At 39.9% G+C, this 23,333-nt stretch overlaps 1 protein-coding gene across 7 annotated transcripts in view; it reads left to right on the top strand.

Annotated features, from left to right (window-relative positions):
* myo1ea (myosin IEa) overlaps positions 1 to 23,333 on the top strand; it is a 52,041-nt gene that overhangs the window by 3,320 nt on the left and 25,388 nt on the right. For all 7 annotated transcript variants that reach the window (XM_062989347.1, XM_062989350.1, XM_062989349.1 and 4 more), the window contains exons 2-15: positions 8,898 to 9,041; positions 10,922 to 11,011; positions 11,722 to 11,816; positions 15,668 to 15,755; positions 16,895 to 16,984; positions 17,861 to 17,992; positions 18,311 to 18,445; positions 19,127 to 19,259; positions 20,421 to 20,617; positions 20,706 to 20,786; positions 21,220 to 21,306; positions 21,423 to 21,506; positions 21,729 to 21,896; positions 22,702 to 22,787. In XM_062989347.1, coding sequence (XP_062845417.1) covers positions 8,898 to 9,041; positions 10,922 to 11,011; positions 11,722 to 11,816; positions 15,668 to 15,755; positions 16,895 to 16,984; positions 17,861 to 17,992; positions 18,311 to 18,445; positions 19,127 to 19,259; positions 20,421 to 20,617; positions 20,706 to 20,786; positions 21,220 to 21,306; positions 21,423 to 21,506; positions 21,729 to 21,896; positions 22,702 to 22,787 — 1,610 coding nt within the window. The remainder of the gene's footprint in view (positions 1 to 8,897; positions 9,042 to 10,921; positions 11,012 to 11,721; positions 11,817 to 15,667; positions 15,756 to 16,894; positions 16,985 to 17,860; positions 17,993 to 18,310; positions 18,446 to 19,126; positions 19,260 to 20,420; positions 20,618 to 20,705; positions 20,787 to 21,219; positions 21,307 to 21,422; positions 21,507 to 21,728; positions 21,897 to 22,701; positions 22,788 to 23,333) is intronic.

Genomic DNA, 23,333 nt, shown 5'->3' with positions numbered 1-23,333 from the left:
TAGGGTTCCAGACTCCGCCATTCATGTTTATACGAGCCCTCTTTTGAACGAGAGAATCTTATTTCATTGTGTTTTTTCTGTGTAGATATTACTGTTGGCACTAGCCTTGTTTTAGGAAAAGCGAGAAGAGATTACAGTAGTGTGGCTTAAATCTGTGATTCATAACTGACCAACAAAAACAGGATACATACGCCTGTAATATCACTGTCTCATATAGGTCAGATTATAGTCTATTGGTCCTACAGTGGTGTCTACCCAGACATGATTGGCTATGTCCCACTGCTAATTTGATCAGGATAAGGCTGTGGTAAAACATGGAGATAAAATAAAAGCTTTGTTTGCCAGTTTAACATGAACTGAGCATGTGAGTGAAAGGGTGGAGTATTTTTATCTAGGGATGCACAAATTGGTGTCTTTCTTAAACAGTTAAATGTACAATGGCTGTTCTGTTTATTTTATATTACTGCTAAAGGATAGTGTGGATTTAGACTTGATATTTAGGTTCACACCATTGATGTTGGAAGTCTGAAGATGTTAAAAGACACATGGCAGTTTGGATTTTCCAGTGGATTCTTTTTGTTTATCACTTAATGGGTTGCAGCCCTTCTTCACGTCATCAAAACACAACCAGCTGGACGTGCCTGAGATTCTGCTTGGTTACAGAAAGCACACAGATAAATATTTTAGACATTCTTTTGTTTAAACGTAGTGGTGGCTGATATTTATTTATTTATTTAGTTTGTTAGTTTTTCCCCCTTTTTTGCACTACACCCAATTTCTTCATGACTTTTGGCGACCTCTGCAAAGCCATACTGGCTAAAGAGAACCACAGGCCAGCACACCAATCCTTTGACACATGTGACACCGCCAGCTGCATCTTTTAGCCAGCATCTATGGAGGACCACACTCTTCTTTCTGTATTCCTCTGCCGTGGCAGTAGCAAGGAGTTATTTTATTTACTGGACTTGTTATTTCAGCCTGTCTGTCTTTTCAAATGTGTTTTAAACACTGGTCCATTTTCAGCCAGAAATCTAAGAGTCACTACAACAAAACCCATCTTGCATCATGTTTTAAAAGTCTGATATAAGGCTTAAAAATTTGGGTTCTGAGAAAAAATGAGATCTACCTTTAATAGAAAAATGATAATAAAATAAGCATTATATTATCAGATGGAAATAGATAGCTCCAGCAAAAGTAGTAATACACCTCTTAGATTCACCCATGTCTGGTTAAATACACAGAAAGAGCAGATTCATATATTCAGAATGAACTATAGTTCCCATTTATTTTTCTTTCCAGAGGTATTTCGGTCTATATGTGTTTCATTACAGTAGTTCTGTGTTTTTCCTTTACAGCTTATTGGCAGTACATTGGCCTTAAATCAGCTTTCCTGGGAGAAAAGCCTACAGGAATAAAAAAATCACTGCCAGTAAAGAATTTCTCCACTGGGACCAATGCTAACCTCTCTCCACTATTATAATAACCCCATAATTCCTAATCACCACTCCATATCCTTCCAGATCATTGTGAATCATTCCAACAATAGTCTGATTGCATCATGGTTTAAAAGATTTGAGCAGATATATTCCAGATGAATGCCCGTATCTGTATTGTTTCATTAGAAAAAGCATTACGAACACACAAAACACAGGCCACATTTTTCTTTATCTCATGTGAGTCACAACAATAAGTCACCCTGCATCACTTCCCGAAGGAAGTCTGATTACATGGCTATTTGAAACAGAGCTGATTTAGGCCTGACTACAAAAGCCACATGAATGTGTGCCTTTCTACAGGATATAAAGGGCATTGTCAGGGATGTAAAAGTATGTATAAGATATGTACATGTAGACGTTATGATAGATCACCCACACTAAGCTGTATATAGCTGCTTGTCAGTAATGAATGGGCTTAGATCATTGTCACAGCGCCATGTGTGTTCCACTAGTCAGCAAAGAAGATCCATGACTGAGAAACTAGATTAAGATTGTGAGTCAGAAAAGGATGAGTGAAAAAAATACCCTGTTTTATCCCTCTTCTCCTTTTCTTTATTGGTTGCTAGCTACTATGACTGGGCTTCCATTTTCAGCATCAAGCGGATTTCTAAATTACAAAAGAAAAAGTGTCATGATTTGTGTGAAAAGAAGCTATTTGTACTGAGTATATCATAGCGGATGTTCTTTGTATCTTTAGTCCACCTGTTGTGTGTAAAATCATTAGAAACTGTATCATTTACAAACACTGTATTGTCTGTATTATGCAGTTATGGTACTAACAAGATGGCAAATACATTCCAATACGTTCCCCTGTAAGTTTTAAAACTAAAATCTTCAATCGTGTTACAGAAGCTTGCAAATAAACAGCAGCTTGTATGATATCTAATTATATTTATATGATTATTATAAGTACAAAGTCACAAATTAAAGACACAAAAGCATCTGCAGCCTGCAACAGAGAAAAGGGATAGAAAATGGATAGCGCAACTGAAAACTGGTTGTCACAATATGAGAGTACCAGGGTCATGGGGACCAGGGTTTAAACCATGCCTGTGTTCACTATCTATAAAGACATGTTTCCCCCATTTTTGAATCGGTATTAATCCCCAGTAATATCCAGCAAGAAGGCAGTTTATTAACAGTAGTTCTCACAGAGGTGTTGCAGGGTTTCTCACCCATCTTCAGCAGTGCCCAGTTTCTGTTGGCTTTGATCAAGTGCCTTAAACAAGCAGCATTCCTGCACATAGCCTGTTTACTTTCCCCCTCCTCTGTCCAGCTTAAAAACTCTGCACAGCATCACCAATTTCACTCGCTCACAGATGCAACGTACAGCAGCATACTCCCTAAATCTGCCACCTCTGCATTAATCAGAGGCTGTAAATGGTCATGCAGCAGTCAAGGGCACCTTCAGCGATCGACTCCGCCCAGGTGGACCAGTCTGACTGGCCCTTCCATTCCTTTTCAGGGAGTTTCTGTTTTCAGACACGCACAGCTTATTGTTAGAATAGTGTAACGAAAGGGTGGTGAGACTCTTCACCGAACCTGGCAGCTAAAAAAAGACAGCTACAGGGAGGGAAGGGGCATATTTAGTTTAATCAAATTCCCTCCCAGGCCTTGGTTTGATTAACGGCTTCATTAGAGGCCTCTTATGTGGATGAGTAAAATGGCCCTGATGTTCTTGTGTTTCCACGAATCAGTGGAAAATTTGTTTAGTCAGGTTTTATATCACAGCTTTTTTTGATTCAATGTACAAAAAGGAAAGGACACAAAACAGATTCTTTAATATGTTAGATTATTATTTCAGTATCTGCTCAGACACAGTCAGCGTATCTCATAATGTTTTGTCTACTGTTACGAACTGACCCTTACGTAATTAAGTTTGTCAGTGGTTAGCGATCAGAGCCAGGATAAACAACTGATTTTTATTTGCACGGGTCATTAGGGGACATGTTTTAAATGTTATAAAAGCAGATCTATCTTTTGTTAAAGGTCATGGTCTGGTGATGTCACACACTAGTTGTCAGTAGAAGTCACACATTCACAGGTGGAAGTTTCTGATAGACACTGGAGCTTCGTGGATCAGTTTGGAGTGAGATTTATAATTTTGTCTCTACATATAAATTCTGAGTTCTGTGTTTCCCATTTCATTTTTTATGTTTTACCTTGCTTTATCCCAGTCAGTTATGGTGGGTCCAGTTCTCACAGCATAACACCTCGGACTGCATGCTAATCCATCACTGGGTTTTGCCCCCACCCCCAGACACAGCCAGTAATGTCTGTATGTAGATGATATTTTTAGATATAAACACTGATCCAGACATTCAGACACAAACAGACCTGTTCCCCACTTGTGCTTTTACTTTTGCACTTTCACTACCCCAGTTGATTTTATTTCTGGAAAGCGTTCATGCATTCATTCATGTTTCTTTTAAAAGGGGACTGTTAGCCCAGATATCAGGCTATAAATCTTACTGGACTGGAATGGTTTAAGCAACCATTTGGACTACTAAAATGCCAAGGTGTATCAGTGATTGCTTATCCTCATAGGAGCAATACCACTATTAAAATGTATAGAACTGGTGACCAACTGTAGAGATGTTGAAGGTAATGGGTAGTTTTTTTAACTGCTTCTAAATATATTATGACTAAACCAGGTAACACACAAACATACAGTCATTACCGGCATCCCACACAACCACATTCCATGTATTTATTCTATGTATTGCTATTAATGCTGTGTACTGGCTTTACACTATTTTTTCACTCATGTACATTGACCATTAGGGCAAGTAGATCAATTAGAAGTAGATCATATATACATATACTGTATGTATATAGTATATAACTGTTGTAAGGTGTTTAGGATTTTTTTTATTTCAGATTTTTGTATCTACATCTAAGCTGTGTGTTTGCCAGCAGCAAAACAAGTGACCACTTTGTAAACTGAATGTAGTCATTTATTCTAGAAAAAAAGTCTTGTATGAGCTCTTGGTTCTTCCTGTTGTGGCTATAAATCTTAGACCACCCAGACTTGTACAAAATCCCATTCAGAAGCAAACAAACACTGCTTACATTTATTCAGTTATGTGGCTCATGTAGATTCCTATTTACAATTTCTGCCTTGTACAAAAGGAATGACAAAAGTCCCATATATAAATAAAAAATGATTCACCAGTGCTACGGAAAATGTATTAGAATAGTTTACCATCTGACATTTGCTCATTGTCCTGGCTGCACTTACAAACTGCGAAGCAAAAAAAAAGTAAAATTCACTTCATCGTTCAAGTTTTTCCACTGCTGAAAGGGCCGAGCCAAAATATCAAGGCTGGGCTGAATTAAGAAACGATCGCTTTAAGTTTTCAAGCAGTAGCCAGACATTTTTGAGCCACTCCCAGTCTCGGCTTACGTTAAACGTCCATTGTCTCTGGATACGACTCAGGTACCTCCAGTACCTCCACCCAAAGCCTGCAGGCTTTCCTGGCACTCTTGAGCACCAGTAATGTTATCCCTACATGTAGGCTATTCTGACCTCACAAATCATCACTGACTTTATTTATGGCTTGATTGTCATTTAGAGTTCAGAGACCTTCTGTGTGACCTGATCTGCTCTGTGTGGTGTAATGAAACAAACTGATGGAAAACAATAGTGGCTGTGATTGTGTTGTTATCAGTGTTGATTTTAGGACTGTTGTACAGTTAGTTTTTATCTTAAATCATTAACCAATCACAGATGGATCATATTCTTTTGGCTTTTATTAGGTATGATTAGAATTTACAATGCTCATAATCAGAGCTGTAATGTTCAGGTAACGAATAATGTAAACAAACACTTTTTGGATATAGAACTGACTAAATCCATTAATATATTTATAGTATATTAAACATTACTACAATAAAGCTTGAATAAAATATTTGACTGAGGCCTCTTTGGTTTGCAGCCAGCATCAGGACTGTATCAGGGTTAAATTGTGTTTTTACAGCAGTCAAATACTGCTGAGGTCCAACAAGAAGTGAGTGAATTCCTGTGTTCATACCAAAAGAGTAAATTCAATGCAGTTCAGGTCAAACAAATGAAATACTGCAAATGCAAAGGGATAACAAAGCATGCTGGGTTTTTCACATTTCCATTTCGACTTTTAGTGGTTCCAGTGTGCGAAACTTTTCTGTTTTTCTCTGTGGAAACAACTGTACTCTGATCCAAGTCATCTGGCTTGGCACTTTCTTATTGGGTATGGTGTTAAAATACACGTATTATCCCACTAAATCTGTACCCAGGACTTAATCACACCAACTGCTTGCTATTGGGATTCTTGCCATGTTTGGAGTTGTTTGTGTCACTCATTTTCCTAAATCGTGTGGAAAGTTTCTAGGCTAGACTAACTGGAAATTACATTTTGGCTACGGCAGGTCTCTCCTTCAAAAAAGCTGTAACTTTGCTTATGTTAATTAAAGGACTTTTATAGTTTGCAGATCAATTACTGATAAAATATACACACAGGATCCTGTGATCGTTAGGGGCAGCATGATAGTGCAGCAGCTCCAGGGTACTTCAGATTTGGGCTCCTTCGTTTTCTTAGACCTTAAAACAAGCACAGGGTTGATTGGCTCCTTTTAATTGCCTCTAAATGTGAGTGTGTAGGTAAACGGTGAGTTGTGTTGCCCTGGAATAGATTTGTGCCTTGCACCCATTGATTACAGGTGACTTAGACTCAACACAGGCTTGATCAAAATAAAGTTGTTCATTAAATGTTTCCTCAGAGTTAGAAAGTGAATGATTTTGGAGTTTGGATAAAGTGTGTTTGTTATGTGACCACACTGGGTCAGAATTTGCGCATTCATCTTTGCATTCTCTCCTCTGTCTTCTTTTAAAATGAAACCTGACCAAAAACCACCTCAGAAAGGGTCGAACGAGACTCGGTATTCCCAGGCGGCTGGTGGGAAAACCAGATGTTTGAGAAGCGAAGTAAAGTTTGAGGGGAGGAAAAAAGTGCCGCCCGGCTGTGATACTGAATCAGACCCAGCCATTTCCTGTGCCTGGGCCTGACTCCGCTCCACACGCGCCATATAAGGCCATGGAATTTGCATTTTGGGAACTACCAGACTGTATGGATCTAGCCTGGCACTTCAGAAATGTCTCAAATGTCAAATGCAGGATTTCGTTTTTCAGTAGACGGCCTGTTTCAGTGTTTTATAGGAAAGCGATGGTCCCTCTTTTAAAGGGTTAGACAGCTTTCACTGTTCTTGGCCGGGACTCGTGCTCAGGTTTTACGTGTGAATGAGTTTGAATATGTACACCTCAGTCACAGAGTTTGTGTGGAGGAGGAAACAGCTCTCATTTTTAATCTGAGACTGATGTTTAGACATTGACCTGTTATTACCGTGTAGCTCAATCTGCTCATTTAAACTGAATAATAACAGTTTCTTTTACTCACATCGAGTCTTGTTACCAGCCTGAAAAAAACAGCCTGGAAAAACATTTACTATCAGGCCACCCAGTACAGCTTCATCTCGGTCACACTGCAGGCTTTCATTCAGCCTGTGTTTTGATGGGTGTAAGTAGTAGTTTATAAGTTCTAGTTAGCCATGCCTTCTTGAGAAAAAGCAAAAGAAACGTAGGTCTGTGTGGATGTTTGCCTGCTTTTTATAGTCAGTGTGGATAATAAATGGTTTGTTTTAAATGTTGCCTGTAGCTAAAAGGCCATTTTTAAATCATGACACCGTGCAATGCGTATGCCAGACGAGCCTGACTCATTATCACATTCTAAAAAGAGAACTTGCTGAACCGCAAAACGCATTTTGAACTTTTACCACCTATGTTTTCAGATTTCAACCTTTCTTTCCCAACAGAACATCTTTATTCCCAATTAAGCGCAGTGGGAGTTGATCTATGTGAAACCAGCTTATTGTGGTACTTGGTCTTGTATGCACAGTTGACTATGTATTCTGAAGTCTAAAAGATGTAACAGTTGATGGGTTTTAACACCAAAACATTTAATGCTTACTGAATAAGGACAACACGGACGCTATAATAATGCATAGAATGTTGTTGTGATGTGCCGATAAACCTTGTATAGCATCTTTCCATCATCTACAGGCTGGTACAGGTGTCTAATATCAAACCAAGCCAGAGTTTCACACTGCAAAAGAGCTGGTTCCCAGCCCAAAAGGTAACTGGTTTGAAACCATGAACCTGTGATGTCAGGAACAAAGTCCTGAAGAGTGTTTGAGCTTTAGAGCCATTTCTAGGGCACAGCTGGGACCCCCGTCTAATGTTATGTTTAAGGCCCATCAGCAAAGAAATCTAGAAGCTCACTGTAAAGACTCATTATGAGAAGCTGCATTGTTATAGATGCTCTGATGTTCCACAGCTTTAACTATAAAGACTAGGATGAGATTAGGATCTGGATGCTTTATTTTAGCTCCTGGCGTGTATCAGATTCCAGCTTTACTGCATTGTTCCACATAACCCTTGGTTTCCTGGCTTTTTTTATTCACACCTCATCCTCTGCCAGGTCCTGGTCAGGTTCCATGGTATGACATCACTCCCAATATATTCCCATCACCAGATTCTCACTGAGAGGTGTCCTTACCTGTGATGTCCGCTAGTAAATGTTAACGGCTACCCTCTGGTAAATCATTTGTAGATGCCTGTTGTGGATTAAAAACAAAAGTCAAAAGCTTGTTAACGTTTCTTGCTGTGCGGTAGACAGTAATGAAGTCTGTAAAATGAGAGAGGTATTTATTAAGCTGGTAAAAACTAAGTGCCGCCACCCTATTTGTTTAGTCTCTATGCTAATGATGGTGTTCTGGTGGTTTGTTTTCGCTCTTGTAATTGACCCTAGAAAGTTCATTAAGGCTTGAACTTTGAGTTTCTTTAGGCTTTTGACTTAATAGATGACTGTGACGCACATATGTCCCCTAAAATGCAACCTCTGCACATTAAAATTTGAGAAGTAGATAGATGAGGCCTGGGGGAGGTTTTTGGGAAAGATCTGAGAAAACCAGGCATCAAAAAAGTATTTGCAGTGCACAGGGAATGTTTGTATTAGAAAAGCAAATTCATCATTTGTTGGAGTGAAAGAAAACAAGCCAGGTTTAAAATGTGTTGGTCAGTAAATCTGATGCGGTCGGTTCTCTGAGTGGACAGTTTTCGTGTTCAGAGTGTCAGTGTTGTGTAAGCTATAACAAAAAGCCTCATTTAAGACCATTTGCTGATCAAGCAAATGTAAAAGTAATCCAGCTGCTTAGCGACAAAGCTGTAAGCAGCTGTTCTTCTGTTATTGTTGGTGTACTTGGTGTATCTAGCTAATTGTGGCCTCAAATTGTACACATAAATACTAATGCTTAATGCTTATCTAAAAAATCTTTACATTATTTGTGCGTATGTGTTTATTTTAACAGGGGAGCCGGGGACACTACCGGTACCACTGGCAGAGCCACAATGTCAAGCATGCCGGCGTGGATGACATGGTGCTTCTCACTAAAATCAATGAGGACGCCATTGTGGAAAACCTGAAGAAGAGATATATGGACGACTACATTTTTGTATCCTTTATTACTACAGTTACATCTGAAAGATCCTGTCCATAACCAAGATCCGTTTCCATCATTAAGACCAGGTGTCATTTTTCAGTCCAGATCTGGCTTGTATTGAGAATGTTTTTACAGCATGAAGAGGAAAATTATACATCAGCGACCACAGACTGTTTAGCAGCAGAAGTCTCATAAGCAATAATCATCAAGCAATAATGGCCAAAAATTCAACTTGCAAAACTACAACAGTTAGTGTCCTCACTTCCCAAACTTTTAAAATGTGTAAATAATAGAAAAGATGATAAATATGCCTCTGTCCCAAGTTTTTTGGGGTTTGTGGCATTTAATGACATTTAATTAGGTCAGTGAAAGCATTGGAAAGGATTAAGAAAATAAAAACATCACAGATTTTTGTATTCATATCATTTTACATAATGTCCTAACTTTTTTACATGATGCTTAAAATGATGTATAAAACTGTAAGATTATAAATATATTATAATGTTAGCATACTATTTAAACTCCCCTCATAACTCCCCTAGAATTAAAACGAATCATTAATGATGGATATTCTGGATTTACCCCTAACATAACATCAGGTTCATCACTGATAACCCATGTTGCTTTATTGTTGGAGCCTCAGATGAAAAATATTTTCCTGTTCCTGACTGTTCTTGGACTTGTCTGGCCAGAGTACAGATTAGATCTTAATTAGACTGGCTTTGCTCAGGCTTAGCCAAACACAGACGTGCAAAGCTAGTGGCACACCGATTCAGAATTTCCTCACAAACACCAAAAACCAAATCTAAGGATGTTTTGTCATTGCAGGCTCGGAAATATTTGTACAGCTTGCCCTTCAGCTTACAGTGGTAGATCTGACGATGTCCTTTACATGACGTTGAAATGTTGGTGATGCCAGTGACCATCACATCACACACACACACACACATATACATGTAAATGTACATATCTAGCCTAAGCAAAATTTGGTCGTTCTCAGCTTTAACCCAAAATAAGTGCCGTGTTTCGGTCAGTAAACAGTAACAGTGACGCAGTGTTGTAGTCAGTAGCGTATGGGACTGAGGTCAGTGTGAGTCGGGCTCAATGCTTCCTTTATTAGCAGTAAGAACAGCAGCAGAGTGAGCCAAGAGGAAACAGTGCTGCCTTTTTAGACCTTTGACCCATTAGTCAGAAGTTCTCCTGCTGCAACGTGACAAATACTCAGTGCTGGCATCATCATCATCATCACTTATTTTAGATTATTTGCCAATTTAGGACAAAAATGTATTAGCAAATTATTACTTCATCTTACTGCATGTACTTCTTTATTCTGGTCAGGGTTGCAGTTAGGGACACTTTCTGGCATTGGCAAAGGAAAAAGCAGAGTACAGAAGTGTACAAATCCCAGTTATAAATTATTTACCTGGACTTGTGGCATTATTGTAGCAGCTTGCTGGGCCTTTATTTCTGTATTTTTACAAACTGCTTCCTCCTTGTTAGGTTCGGGTACCTCCCAGAACCACTGAACACACATGCACACACATTTACACCTATCCATCCACTGTAGCCATCCTGTCTCCCCCTCAGACATAGCCAATTATGTCTGTGTAGATGCCCGTCCAGCCGATAGTAACTGCTGAGATTCAAACTCTGATCTCAGTGGTGGTAGGAATGCATAACAGAGGATAATAGAATGACACCCTAGCTCAGTCAATAAAAATATCCTACAAACCCACACCACAAAATGTACTATGTTGGCAATAATAAAGTAATTACTCTCAAGATACTGTAGCTAAACCTGCTGTGATCTAGATAACAAATGTAATGCATTTTTGTCTGTATTGTAATCACTACTCAATCAACAAGCTTAAATCCTGAACCTGTGTACACAGACATACATCGGGCCAGTGCTCATCTCTGTTAACCCTTTTAAACAAATGCCTTACTTTGGGGACAAAGAGGTGGAGATGTACCAAGGAGCAGTAAGTATTATGTTGTTATTTAGTCCTAAAATAATTGTTTCAGTGATGGTTTTTTTCCTTATAGATGACGTTTGTTAGAGAAGTTAGGTGTGGTCCAAATATCTATACCCACAGCATTCTTAGTTTAGGGGAATGTAGCTTAGACCTGTCCTATGGGAGAAGTCACCAGGCAGCACCTCAGCAGAACAGCATGTTCCGGTTTGGGTTTACCTGCTTTTGCAGCTTCTGTACTGAGTCGGCTTGGCTCCTGAAAGCTCTTTATCCAAACCGTTAACTTGTCTAGTTTACATAAATTGTTCAATGATTATACAAAATCTTTTGCTTTCTTTGATAAACTATAAAATATACAGAATGTATGTTTTCTTAGTTTTTTAAATCCTGGCAGGTGGCCATGGAGTAAATAAAAAGGTAATGTAAGGCAAACAGCCTAGCCATTGTTAGATGAACTTATCAGTGTGCTTTCATCGCTGATCCCAAACCCTGTGGCGACCCCTAAATACGGGAGCAGCCAAAAAGAAAAAAAGCTAGACTTATGTAAAAAGTGTAGGAAAATACAGCTTTAGGTTGAATAAAGAATTTGATAGAAAGCTTTTTATTGACCTCGAGAGTTGTGTGATTTTAATAGTAAGCTATGTATAATCATGCTAGTAATTTTATTACAATGCAGGACTGATTCCAGTAATTCTTTTGTTTCACCCTTTTTCATTCAGGCTCAGTATGAAAACCCTCCCCATATCTATGCACTGGCTGATAACATGTACAGAAACATGATGATCGACCGTGAAAACCAGTGCGTCATTATCAGGTATGCAAACAAATTCTTGGTTTCACCTTTATTGTTCATGTGGAAGCTTGCTCTGTTAGATATGGCATATCTATGTTAACTATGTGTTAACTATGATGTACGTGTGTATTTTTAACCGTAATGCACACGTGGCATGGCTTGAGCTCAGTGAAAAGAAGTCAGTGATGGGATTTGATGGGTAATAATTTAAAAGATAGGGAGAAAACTAACCTAACTGGCTCCACCATAAGTGATTAGGATGTAGACCGGTCTCTTTGAGACCACTGTGCCTAAGTGTGTGTGTGTGTGTATGTTTGTGTGCATTTGTTCTAATGTGTGTTTCAGTGAAAATTATTAGATGACCATGTATAATCCATTCAACATAACTTTCATTATTTGCATATTTGTTGTAACATGCAAATCAATGTAAAAAGCGACAGCTGCTGCACATAAAGTTTACCTGAAAGCTGGAATGGATTCACAGAGCCTAGTGCCACTCAGAACAGTAACTATGTATGCATGTGAAAATGTTCAGAATCTTACAATTGTATAAGCTGGAAAATCTGGCGGTGGTGGACCTTGAACCAGCAACCCTATGCTTTCTAGTCCAGTACCTTAACCACTAAGCTACAACTGCCCTGCTACAAGCTGCTTCTAGATGAGTACACAAATCTCCAGTGGCCTAAATTGGTTAAGTGTTAGGCTCATAAAGATTTGCTTTAAAAACTTAAGCATTTATGAAGCAAGCTAATTCTCAGGGTGTGTTTGTAGTGTTTACATCATGGGGAACGACTCTTGTTTCAGCATTTTCCCCTCGTTTGTTTGACCACCATCCTCCTGCCAGCACAGTTTGACCACATAAATGGACTGGAAGTGGGATTGTGATGGGCAAGAATAGCAAACAAAGCCTTTATAAAACTGCTGTACAGGCACTGTGTGGTAATTGTAGTGTTTTACCATACAGTTATGATTATAAATGTACACTGTAATTGTAACATTTTTTTTTTTTCACATTTTTTTAGCTTTTTGGAACAATCAAACATGCTGTGCTTGGCCTCTGGGTTCCAACATATTTCTGCTCATTTTGTGAATAATAATATTTCTGCCAAAGCACAATTTTGACATCACAAGGGCTTCGTGAAGTGAATCAGTTCGTTTATTTAAGCAGTTTTTGTCTTTTCTCCTGTTCAAGTAGCTCATGCATAACCATGCTGTCTAACTCTGGCTTTGACTCCCATTGTTTCAGGAACACAATGGCCGCGGATGTGAGGGAATCCGTTTCATTAGAAGTGTCTCTTGTTTTTAAGTAAAGGAAGCTATTTAGAAAGGAAAGGACAGACGCGAGGACATTGAGAAAATCCCGGGGATCACTGACACCTCATCACCTTATTATCGGCCCATTATGTGGACTTTGCCACACAGGTTCAGAATGGACATACAGTTTGGTTTGTGTAAACAAAGCCGACCCTGTGCGGTCATTGTGCTGCATCTGTGTTTTGGCTAAGAGGTAATTGTTTTATCACAATGCGATGAATGAAGCAGAAGGGAGTTACAGGAACCACCAGTGGCCCTGCTGTTTTTCTTTCTGTCCATATTTGGCCAATAAATCAGTAGGAAGTAGAGAAAAATGTTTGGATGTGTAATTACAATGTACAATGGGGAACTTTCACAGACTAGAATCAGAAATAGCCAGAGTGCTAGTGACTATTGATGCTACTTCCGAGGCCCAGCAAGAAATAATTCTGATTTCTTATACAGTGAATTTTAGAAGTATTCAAACCACTTGGCTTGCTGTGGATTTGATTTTTGAGTCTTGGGCAGTCTTTGGGCAAAACAGCAAGCATTATGTCTAGGCAAAAATGCAAGCTTACAATTTATTAGATTGTCTTTTTTTCATTTAATTTAATTTCATCAACTGCCTTATCCTGGTCAGGGTTGTAGCAGGTCTGTTTTCATTGGGAAACACTGGGCACAAGGCAGGTATACCCAAGACATAATGAAAAAGGTATTATTGTCCACAAAACTTCCAGTATTGCAGATTCTAAGACACTTTCCCCCTATTGCATTATGTTTAGGCCTAGGTTTGTTCCTGTTCGTAGATTACAGTAAGTCGTACAGTGTCTTAAACCACAATGTCCATGTGGAATTGCTTAATGACGCATTGTAGTCTGAGCTTAGGTAGACTTAGGTAGACTTCTTATTCCTGTTAGATCAAAATAATGAACTAATACGATTTGTCATGGTTGATTTGTTTAGATTTAAGTGAGTGTACACTTGTGTGTGAATCTAAATTGAATGTGGTAATGACAGTAGTGTGTTGTTTTGGTATGAGTGTATCAAGTGCAGCAGTGTTGTTGGAATCTTTAAATACTGTTAGCACTGGTTGTGCTAGATGTGCACTTATTTTCTGATCACAGGATGCTGTTGGCTTTATATTTTTGGGTGAGTGCTGTTCTCCACCCTGTATTGCCATTGAGCTGTTTAAAACCCCTAGAACACTGCTGCTCCTGCTCCACTCATACAATGAGTGAGTACCTTGTGTAAGTTACTGGTGTGCTCTTACTAGTATGTGACCCTGTGATGGATAGTGCTGTCCCTTATAGCCCTAGGTGGACATACTAGAAGGCTTCTTAGGATGGAACTAGAAGAATAGGTGTATAGAGTTACTGTCATGTAGTATCACAGGCCTTTCAGAGCTTTTCAGGTCTCACGGCTAAACCTGCGCACACACACTTTAGAATCTGGTTAGTAATGAAATGCAGAAACCAGACCTGATTCTGCATCTTTTATGCCAAACTTGATGAGAGTTTGGAAGACAAGCAGACATTGGAGATGAAGATTTATGAAAAGTAATAATGTTCAACATCCATGATGACATCCATAATCCATGATGACAATACTCTTATTATAATGATGCATGATTTGTAAGTGTGGGATATTTTTCTTATGCAAATAAGAGGACGAGAACACACAAAGTACATGGTCCTTCATGCACTGCAAGTCAGATTTTAGTACTTGTCGTTGTAATTCAGAAAGCTTCATGCTCTGTGACTTTACACAGCTTCACACACTTCTATATTTAAACATGCATATCTAAGATTTTCTATCATATCTTTTTAGCAAACTCTTCAAGCCAGTTCTATTTATATTGTTGGTGACGGAACCCTTTCCTGCATTCAAAATTGGCCATTTTTGAGTATTATGCAGTAGGAAAATGTTTTCCACATGTCCATGTGGGTTCCTACTGCTTCTCAGGTTTCCTTCCACCTTCCAAAACACGCCAAATGAACTGGCTGCTTTAATTTGCTTCTTGGTGTAAGTGTGTGACTAAAAAGCTTAGTGTGTGTTTACTTATTATGAATTGGTGTTTCCGGGAGGCACTGTAACCCACTGTAATGCTGATCGAGATAAAGGGACTGCTAAACTTAAATAAAAACACTACAGTAGCTATGAGCACCAGTAGCCTGCTTTTGACATGTAATGTGAAGCACAGAGCATGCGTTTTTATCTGCTCCTTCTATTTCATAAGAGCAACAATGCCAACAATATTTGTACTCGTGGTCATGTGGGATGTAAATGCATGCCAACCCACAAAAACACTAGTAAGAACACAGTTAATGGGGGCAAATATTCAAAGATTATTTAGATTTTTCCACTAAACATGAATGATACCAGTGAGGTCTTTGTCCCTGCGTCACTAAAATAGTGCATCCAAGTAATGTAAAGAGATGTTTATTTATGGAGCTTGTGGTCAGCGCTGGTGAGGGATGCTGAAATAGTAGAAGAGTGTTCTGAACTTTCTGTTGATGCAGCACACTGTGGGCTTGTAGTGCGTAGATCGCAATCCTGACTGAGCTTTCTGTGTCTTATAGTGGTGAGAGCGGTGCTGGCAAAACAGTCGCAGCCAAATACATCATGAGCTACATCTCAAGGGTATCAGGAGGAGGACCAAGAGTACAGGTACGTCACATGCTACCTACACTCACGACTTTCGGAGACTGTGAAGGTTAAAATGAAAGGACTCTTCAAACCTCTGGAGCTGTATGGCCACGCCTGAGTATTCTAAAGTTATTCTCCTGGTAGAAAATAAGAAATTGGATTACCAAGGAGCCACAAATCAGGCCTGTTATATGGAACTAGGTCATCTTGTTATTTCTTAAGCACTTGTTCATTGGGCTTTTCTAAAGTTTAATTGATGCTGCTTTCCACCCTAAGCTCTTAAAAATCCCCCCAAGGTCAGGGGTCACAGCACAGCAGTTGCTGGTTTTACCAATGTGATATTTCTATGGACTTTTTAGGGTCATCGTGCTCTCTTCGTAAATACTTTTTTATTCAATTATAATGACTCATACCGCTGTTAGAATCCTTTAACGTTTCTGAACAAAGCAGTTTAATCAACTTTAATCCTTCCTACTCATAACGCTCCTGCTTTGTGTTGGGATCGAATGAATTCCACCTCCAGCTGATAAACAGCGCCATTATACTGGGAGGTTTTAATGTCACTCCCTGTCATGCCCTGGTTAATACTTTAGTCATCGCCATAATCAAAAGTTTAAACTATCATCTTGGGCATGACAAAATCAGGGACGAAGGCTTGTGTAAAATGTGAACGCAGACAATATAACGAACATATAGTAATTAGGCGCTCAGGTGGCGCAGGGTTTAAATGCCCAGCGGTCTACATACAGCGGCTTCTAGATAAAATTTACTGTGTTGCGATGGATTGGCGTCCTGTTTGGTTGCGCATTGGGGTGTGTTACTGCATTGCATCACTCTGACCAGGATAAAGCGGTGGTAAAAACTAAAAATGAAATCTAATAATTAATTACATAACCCAGAATTCTATTAAAGACAATGTAGTGGTTATGCAAATGAGCTTTTCTCTGTTTTATGCAAATTAACAGCGTCTCATTCCTACATATACAAATATGTTAATGCCCGAGCTGAGTGTACACACACACACACATGGTTTAGTGCAGATAATGCAATCCAGACTGTAGTGCTTCAAATTTGTGTGCTCCATAACAGTTAGATTGTACAGAGCTACAAATTTATCATTAACAAAGCCTTCATCATTTCTTCTCTTCCTCTCTCCACAGCATGTGAAAGACATCATCCTGCAGTCCAACCCTCTGTTGGAAGCATTCGGAAACGCCAAGACACTTAGGAACAACAACTCCAGTCGATTTGTAAGCGCTTCAACTCTTGCTCAGCTTTATAAAGTACAGAGAGAAGAGGGGGCTCCGTAGGTCATGTGGCTTACCGGCTCCAAGCTTTAAGGCTTCCAAAGCTATTTGAGGACCAAAGAAAACAGAAAGAACTTCCAGTTCAAATAAAAAGAGAGAAAGGAAGATATTATTACCCTCTCATGTCACTTTCTGGCTGCATTATAAGTATGAAACAGATACAAATTGAAGGACAGGATGAATTCCTGTTAAGCATCCAGAGATCAGGTGATGTACTCATTAGCATAGGTATACTTAACTGGGTCATGATGCACTGAGACTTTTGTACCTCATCTTAGGGCTTCAGTCTGTTTTTGTATCGCCTCTCCCCACTTGCCATACATAGCCAATTACTTCTGTGTAGACACCCCATCGGCTTATAGCACCACCGTGATTCAAACCCATAGTGGGGGTTAGTGAAATAGACTGCTGTGCTACCCAAGCACCACTATTTATACATATCTGACATGTTGGGAAAACAGCCAGTCTTTCTCTCTGTCTCGTCCATGTCAGTCAGTTCTTGTCCTTTTTGGTTTGGTTTGATTCATGGAAAAGAATGAATCAAATCAGAGCCTACATGTTGAGCCTACATGTTGGAGTAGGGGTTCGAGGCTGAGGAACGTTTCGGTAGTGTTTCAGGAGTCATAATACTGCTGGGAATCTCATTATCACAGAGTGCGGTTGGCTCCCTCCCACACACAAACACATACGTCCATTTTCCCACAGGACTGGATTCACATGACAATGAACTGCAGGTGTGCAGTGTGTATGTCATGTGTGAGTTCATGTGTGTGTGTGTGTGTGTTCATGTGTGTAAACTCTGCGCTCTTTTTCTTGCAGGGGAAGTACTTTGAAATTCAGTTCAGCTCCGGCGGTGAACCAGATGGTGGGAAAATTTCCAACTTCTTGCTGGAAAAATCTCGTGTTGTCACAAGAAACCCAGGAGAGAGAAGCTTCCACATCTTCTACCAGGTGAGCGCCAGACTCTAGAGACCCCAGGTCGAATCTGTCTAGGTCCTTTCCTCTCTTTTCTCCTCCTCTTCCTTCTGCAAAGAAAAATATCTGTGGTGTAGTTTAGGACAGGGAAGACCTGGCTCTTTTGAAGTCCTTGGAAGAGAAACAGGGCTGCAGTTCCCAGAACGGATCCTCCACACAGTCGTGCTTTTCTCTTTTTCTTGGATTGGGAAAGTTACAATTAGACTTCATCATGTGCTCTGTAGTAAACGCACAATATGGTTTAGTAGTTTGTTTGCTTTAAAGTCCACAAATGTAATGTTTGTTTTTATGTAGTTGATAGAGGGGGCTACTGCAGATCAGAGAAGCACTTTGGGAATCACTAAGCTGGATTACTACAGCTACCTCAACCAGTCCGGATCCTACAAGGTGGATGACATCAATGACAAAAGTGATTTTAAGGAAACACTGGTAAGTTAGACATAATTTATTTTATTTATATATTGGTGCAGGTGCTGGTATCTGGTGTAAAACTGTGCCCAGCCTGGTACCTACATAGACACACAATTGGCTGTGTTTGTAAGAGAAGGGACAAAATCTGAAACTGGATTGCTTGTTGCTGGTGCATGGGGGGGCGGCTGATCATGGATGGCAGTGTGTGGTGCTCTGTGAGACCCCATAGCTGGTAGGTGAAAAGAAGCGATAAGCTGCGGGGGGGTGTGGAAGACATGGCTCACCTTGGTCACGTGTGGGGGTGGCGGCAGCGACAAGAGGAAAATAAGTTCTAATTGGCCACAATTGAATTGGTGCAGAAAGTGAAAAACTGTGTCCAAACCATGAATTTGGACCAGAATGATCCACTGTGGCGACCCTTAAAACATGTTACAATGATCTCTACCATAGATCATGTACCAGTGGTCTCAATAATACCAAAAGACTACCAGTACACCAGCTTTAGTATAAATGCTTACTATAAAATACTCTTTTGTTTTGGACTTTTGAGCTGTTTCTATGTTTTTGCTCCTACTTCATGACACCAACTGTTTTTACTGGCCACCAAAGCCACAGCAGGAGTAATTAGAGCGCATGAGCTGAGAACAGGCGACATCAAGTGCTTCACCACTCTTTTTCTCTCTTTTCACTGCTTCCCAGCATGCTATGAATGTGATCGGCATCTCAGGTGAGAACCACAACATGGTCCTGCAGATCGTCGCTGGAATTCTTCACGTGGGGAACATCAGCTTTAAAGAAGCTGGAAATTACGCAGCGGTGGAGAGCGAGGAGTGTAAGTAGAAGTCGTTTACTCGTTTTAAGATGTAAATAAACGTTTTTCGTTGTTGAGCCGAGCGTCCTGAGTTGATCTTTGCACTTGAGCACTTTCCCTCTCTCTACTAGTCTCCTTCCTTTGTGTTAAACCAGGCGGGCGGGCATTGCCATGCTAAATTACCCAAGAAAATAGAGCTCCGTTTGGGAGTCTGGATAAGTTACATCACACACTAAAATTGTACCAAGAAATGCAGAACTTCCTGTTACACCAGCCCAAGCCCACTTCCTGTCTGCTTCAAATGGCTCTCATATATTTAACTCTGGATAATGTTTAAAGCAAAACCATATGTTAAACCTCACTATTTGCAGGCGTGCAAAATCTTTTTTGCATCTCTGTAGGTACAAATGATATTTACATGGTGCAGAAGTAAAAATATTAACTTATCTTTCAGGGAGGGCATGGTAATCCACTGCATTACTGTGCTTTGTCTCGCTGGGTGCTAAGGGTATGAAAAATGGCAGGTATCACCCTTCTGCAGGTTTAATGATGTTGCATGAGAGGTGGTGGCTGAATTCATGTGTCTTGAAACAAGAACACCTGTCATGTTTGCATCAATGTCTTTCCTGTGTAGATATTAGAGAGTTAATTTCCGCTTCCTTACAGCATCGTATCTACTGGTGACGATCTACAAAACCCAGCATATTAAATATTGATTCCTCTGAATAAAAAATGTTTCCACTAAGGATAATGTCAATTCCAGCTCCTCTCAGGAGCAGAATAAGAAGATTGTGTGGCTCTTTGCCACGCTGTTGTGGGTTTTGGCCACATCCTTATTTGTAATGAGGTCATTAATCATGATGGTATATGCGTATCCTCAAAGTGACCGGGTGAGTGGGCTACCTCAGTAACAGAACTGATAGGTTTAATACAATGCCTCATGTCCTACCTTTGGTGTGTTTAAACAAAAGCAATATCCGTGAGTCATCTGTTTAAAACTTCATTCCATTTTGTTCTCTAAGGGGATTTTGAAACATTTTTTCCATAAAAGGTCTTTGTGTGTAACCCTCTGAAATGAGGCCGGTCGGCAGCAGATTAAGGGCTGATTTTTAATGCCCTGTTTTTTCCTCCTTGGAAGAACAGACTGTTTTTTAACTCACCAACTCGTTTTTGTCTACCTAGTCCTGGCATTTCCTGCCTTCCTGCTGGGCATCGTTCAGGACCGGCTGAAAGAGAAACTGACCAGTCGAAAGATGGACAGCAAATGGGGAGGCAAGTCAGAGTCGATAGACGTGACCCTGAACGTGGAACAGGCGTGTTTCACACGTGATGCTCTTTCCAAAGCTCTGCATGCTCGTGTGTTTGACTTCCTGGTAGAGGTATGTGTGTGTCATCTCACGGTTCTTCATTTATAATACTGTATCGTCATTAACAAATAGTTCACAAGGTATGTTTCATATGTTCCAGTCAATAAATAAAGCCATGGTAAAAGATCATCGGGATCAGAGCATCGGAGTTCTGGACATCTATGGATTTGAGATTTTCCAGGTATGTTCTAATATTCCTCCAATGTCAAGGTTTTTCTCCCTGTGTATTTTTCTTTTATCAGGATTGTAGTGGGTCCAGAGCCTACCTAGAAACAATGCAGAAGTACATCCTGGACTGAGCACCAGTTCATCTCGGGCATCACTTGTTTACCCACTCACTCATTCAGTTACTTACACTACCAGTCAGTTTGCTTACTTTTATGGCTTTGTGAGTTAGGAGGATATTGTTGTGCCTTGATTGTGTGGAGAACATGCTAAATGCCTCAGACAATGGCCGGCTTGAAAGTGTGGGACAGATTGTGAACACACCATGACCCTGGATGACCCTGAAACACACACCCTGGAACACACATGATCAGGATAAAGTTGTTACCAAAGATTATTGATTGAATGATTTCATGATGTTTCTTATATGTGTTTTTGTGTGGTTGTAGAAAAACGGATTTGAGCAGTTCTGCATCAACTTTGTGAACGAGAAACTGCAGCAAATCTTCATCGAGCTCACACTGAAAGCAGAACAGGTGCCGTTCTTTTTAAACCTTCTTTATCAGCCTAGCGACATCCAACCTTTTCTTTTGCCAGCTTTGTCACTGTTACAGATTCTCACTCATATCTCATTCCCCCTTTTCTCTCTTAGGAAGAGTATGTGCAGGAAGGAATTCGGTGGACTCCCATCGAGTATTTCAACAACAAGATTGTTTGTGACCTCATTGAGAGTAAAGTAAGTGCCAAGCGACTGTATTTGAGTTTTTACCCAGAAGCCATGTGTTTATCAAACGAATAGAAATGTCGCTCCTGGCTGCCAGCCTAAATGCATCCTTTGTTAATATGTGAAGTGCAGATGTTGGTAAAATTTGGAAATAACTACCTCATGCTACACTAAAGTATAACCAGAACTATCAGGTGATTGTAGTGTCTGTTTTCTTTGTGTCATTTTTGTCAGAATCCTCCAGGCATCATGTGCATCCTGGACGACGTGTGTGCTACCATGCATGCAAAAGGCGAAGGTGCAGACCAGACCATGCTGCAGAAACTGCGCATGCAGATCAACAGCCATGAGCACTTTAACAGCTGGAACCAGGGCTTTATTATCCATCACTATGCAGGAAAGGTCAGAACCCTGCTGTCTGTTTCTCATCTTTTTAAACTCTGAATATCCCTGTCAACACCACATAGTCTCGTGCTCTGGGCCCTGTGCTGCTTTTAATCCTGTGCGTCTGCCTAAATGCATTGTGTTGTTTCCCATTTTTATGTCTGGCTTGTGTAACTCTATCTGTTATTTCCTTTTTCTAAACTTAATCCAGGCTTAAAATAAGCACTCCCTAAACCTAAAGAAAGCCTTATGTTGAAAATCTTTGTACAAACCCCATTACTCAAAATGACTTTTAATCTTTTGGATGACCAACTTGATTGTGTTTTGTAAAAAATAAACAGATTTTAAATGTGATGACTGCTACTCAGAAAAAGTTGTAGAGGCAAAATATTGGGATTTTAGAAAGACGTGCTGAGGTGAAGTCCATGGTTGTTTATAGCAAGACGATGCCAGGCCTCATTGCACACATGCTACAACATTGTGGCTTCGTGGACACAGAGTGCATGTGCTTGAATGACCTGCCTTTAGTCCAGATCTATCTCCTATTGAAATTATATGGCGCATCATGGAGAGGCAGCTGATTTCTCGTATTAAGCCCAGTTAGTGTCTTCAGCTCCCAAACAATTTAATAGTATAATTAATAGGAAAGGTTACATAACACAGTGACCAATGTAGGTGAAGAAACGTCAGAGAAGCTTGTATTATAGCTTCCACTGAGCAAACTGTGTGAAAAACAATGCTCTCTATTCCAACTTGCTGCATGTACTTTATATCACAAACAAATATGAGTATTTATTATTAATGCAATCGTGTACATTTGCAGGTCTCCTATGATGCCGACGGATTTTGTGAGCGGAACAGAGACGTCCTGTTCACAGACTTGATAGAGTTGATGCAAAGCAGTGAAATGTGAGTGAGTCAGCCTTTTTACCCATCAGCCACCTGCACATGCTCTATTCTAATGAATGCAAATCGTGCTGCTAAACTGGTTCATTTGGCATTGGCATGGCCAGCAACACAAGTGTGGCAGCACTGGTTGTGTGTATGTGTGTGTTTATGACTTTGTCTTGCATTCATCACCCCATTCTCTCTAAATGATTTATCAGGAACACAAAGTGTGTTCAGATACGCTGTGTCTTAAGTAGTAATAGTAGTAGTATTTAATGCCTAAGCATGGCTTAGTGGCTTAGTAGCTTTACTAAGCTTTAGAATTAAATAAAGAATGACAAATGTGGTTAATAGTGCAAGATCAGTCATGAACAACTAATGTAAGCACTGTTAGCAAAGGTTTTACCAACGGTATAAATATGCACAAAGAAAACAGTTTATTAGTGGGAGAGATATTAAAAACCTGTCCTCTATCCTGTGTTGAAGGAGGTCAACACACCCAGAATTTTTGGAATTTAAGAAGCATGTGTGATATTTTGAAAAGGAACTGAGTAACAGGTCATGTTT

The sequence above is a fragment of the Trichomycterus rosablanca genome, chromosome 27 (assembly GCF_030014385.1).
Source record: "Trichomycterus rosablanca isolate fTriRos1 chromosome 27, fTriRos1.hap1, whole genome shotgun sequence".
NCBI lineage: Eukaryota > Metazoa > Chordata > Actinopteri > Siluriformes > Trichomycteridae > Trichomycterus > Trichomycterus rosablanca.
The sequence above is the reverse complement of the archived record's forward strand: the minus strand, read 5'-3'. Positions and strand labels throughout refer to the sequence as shown.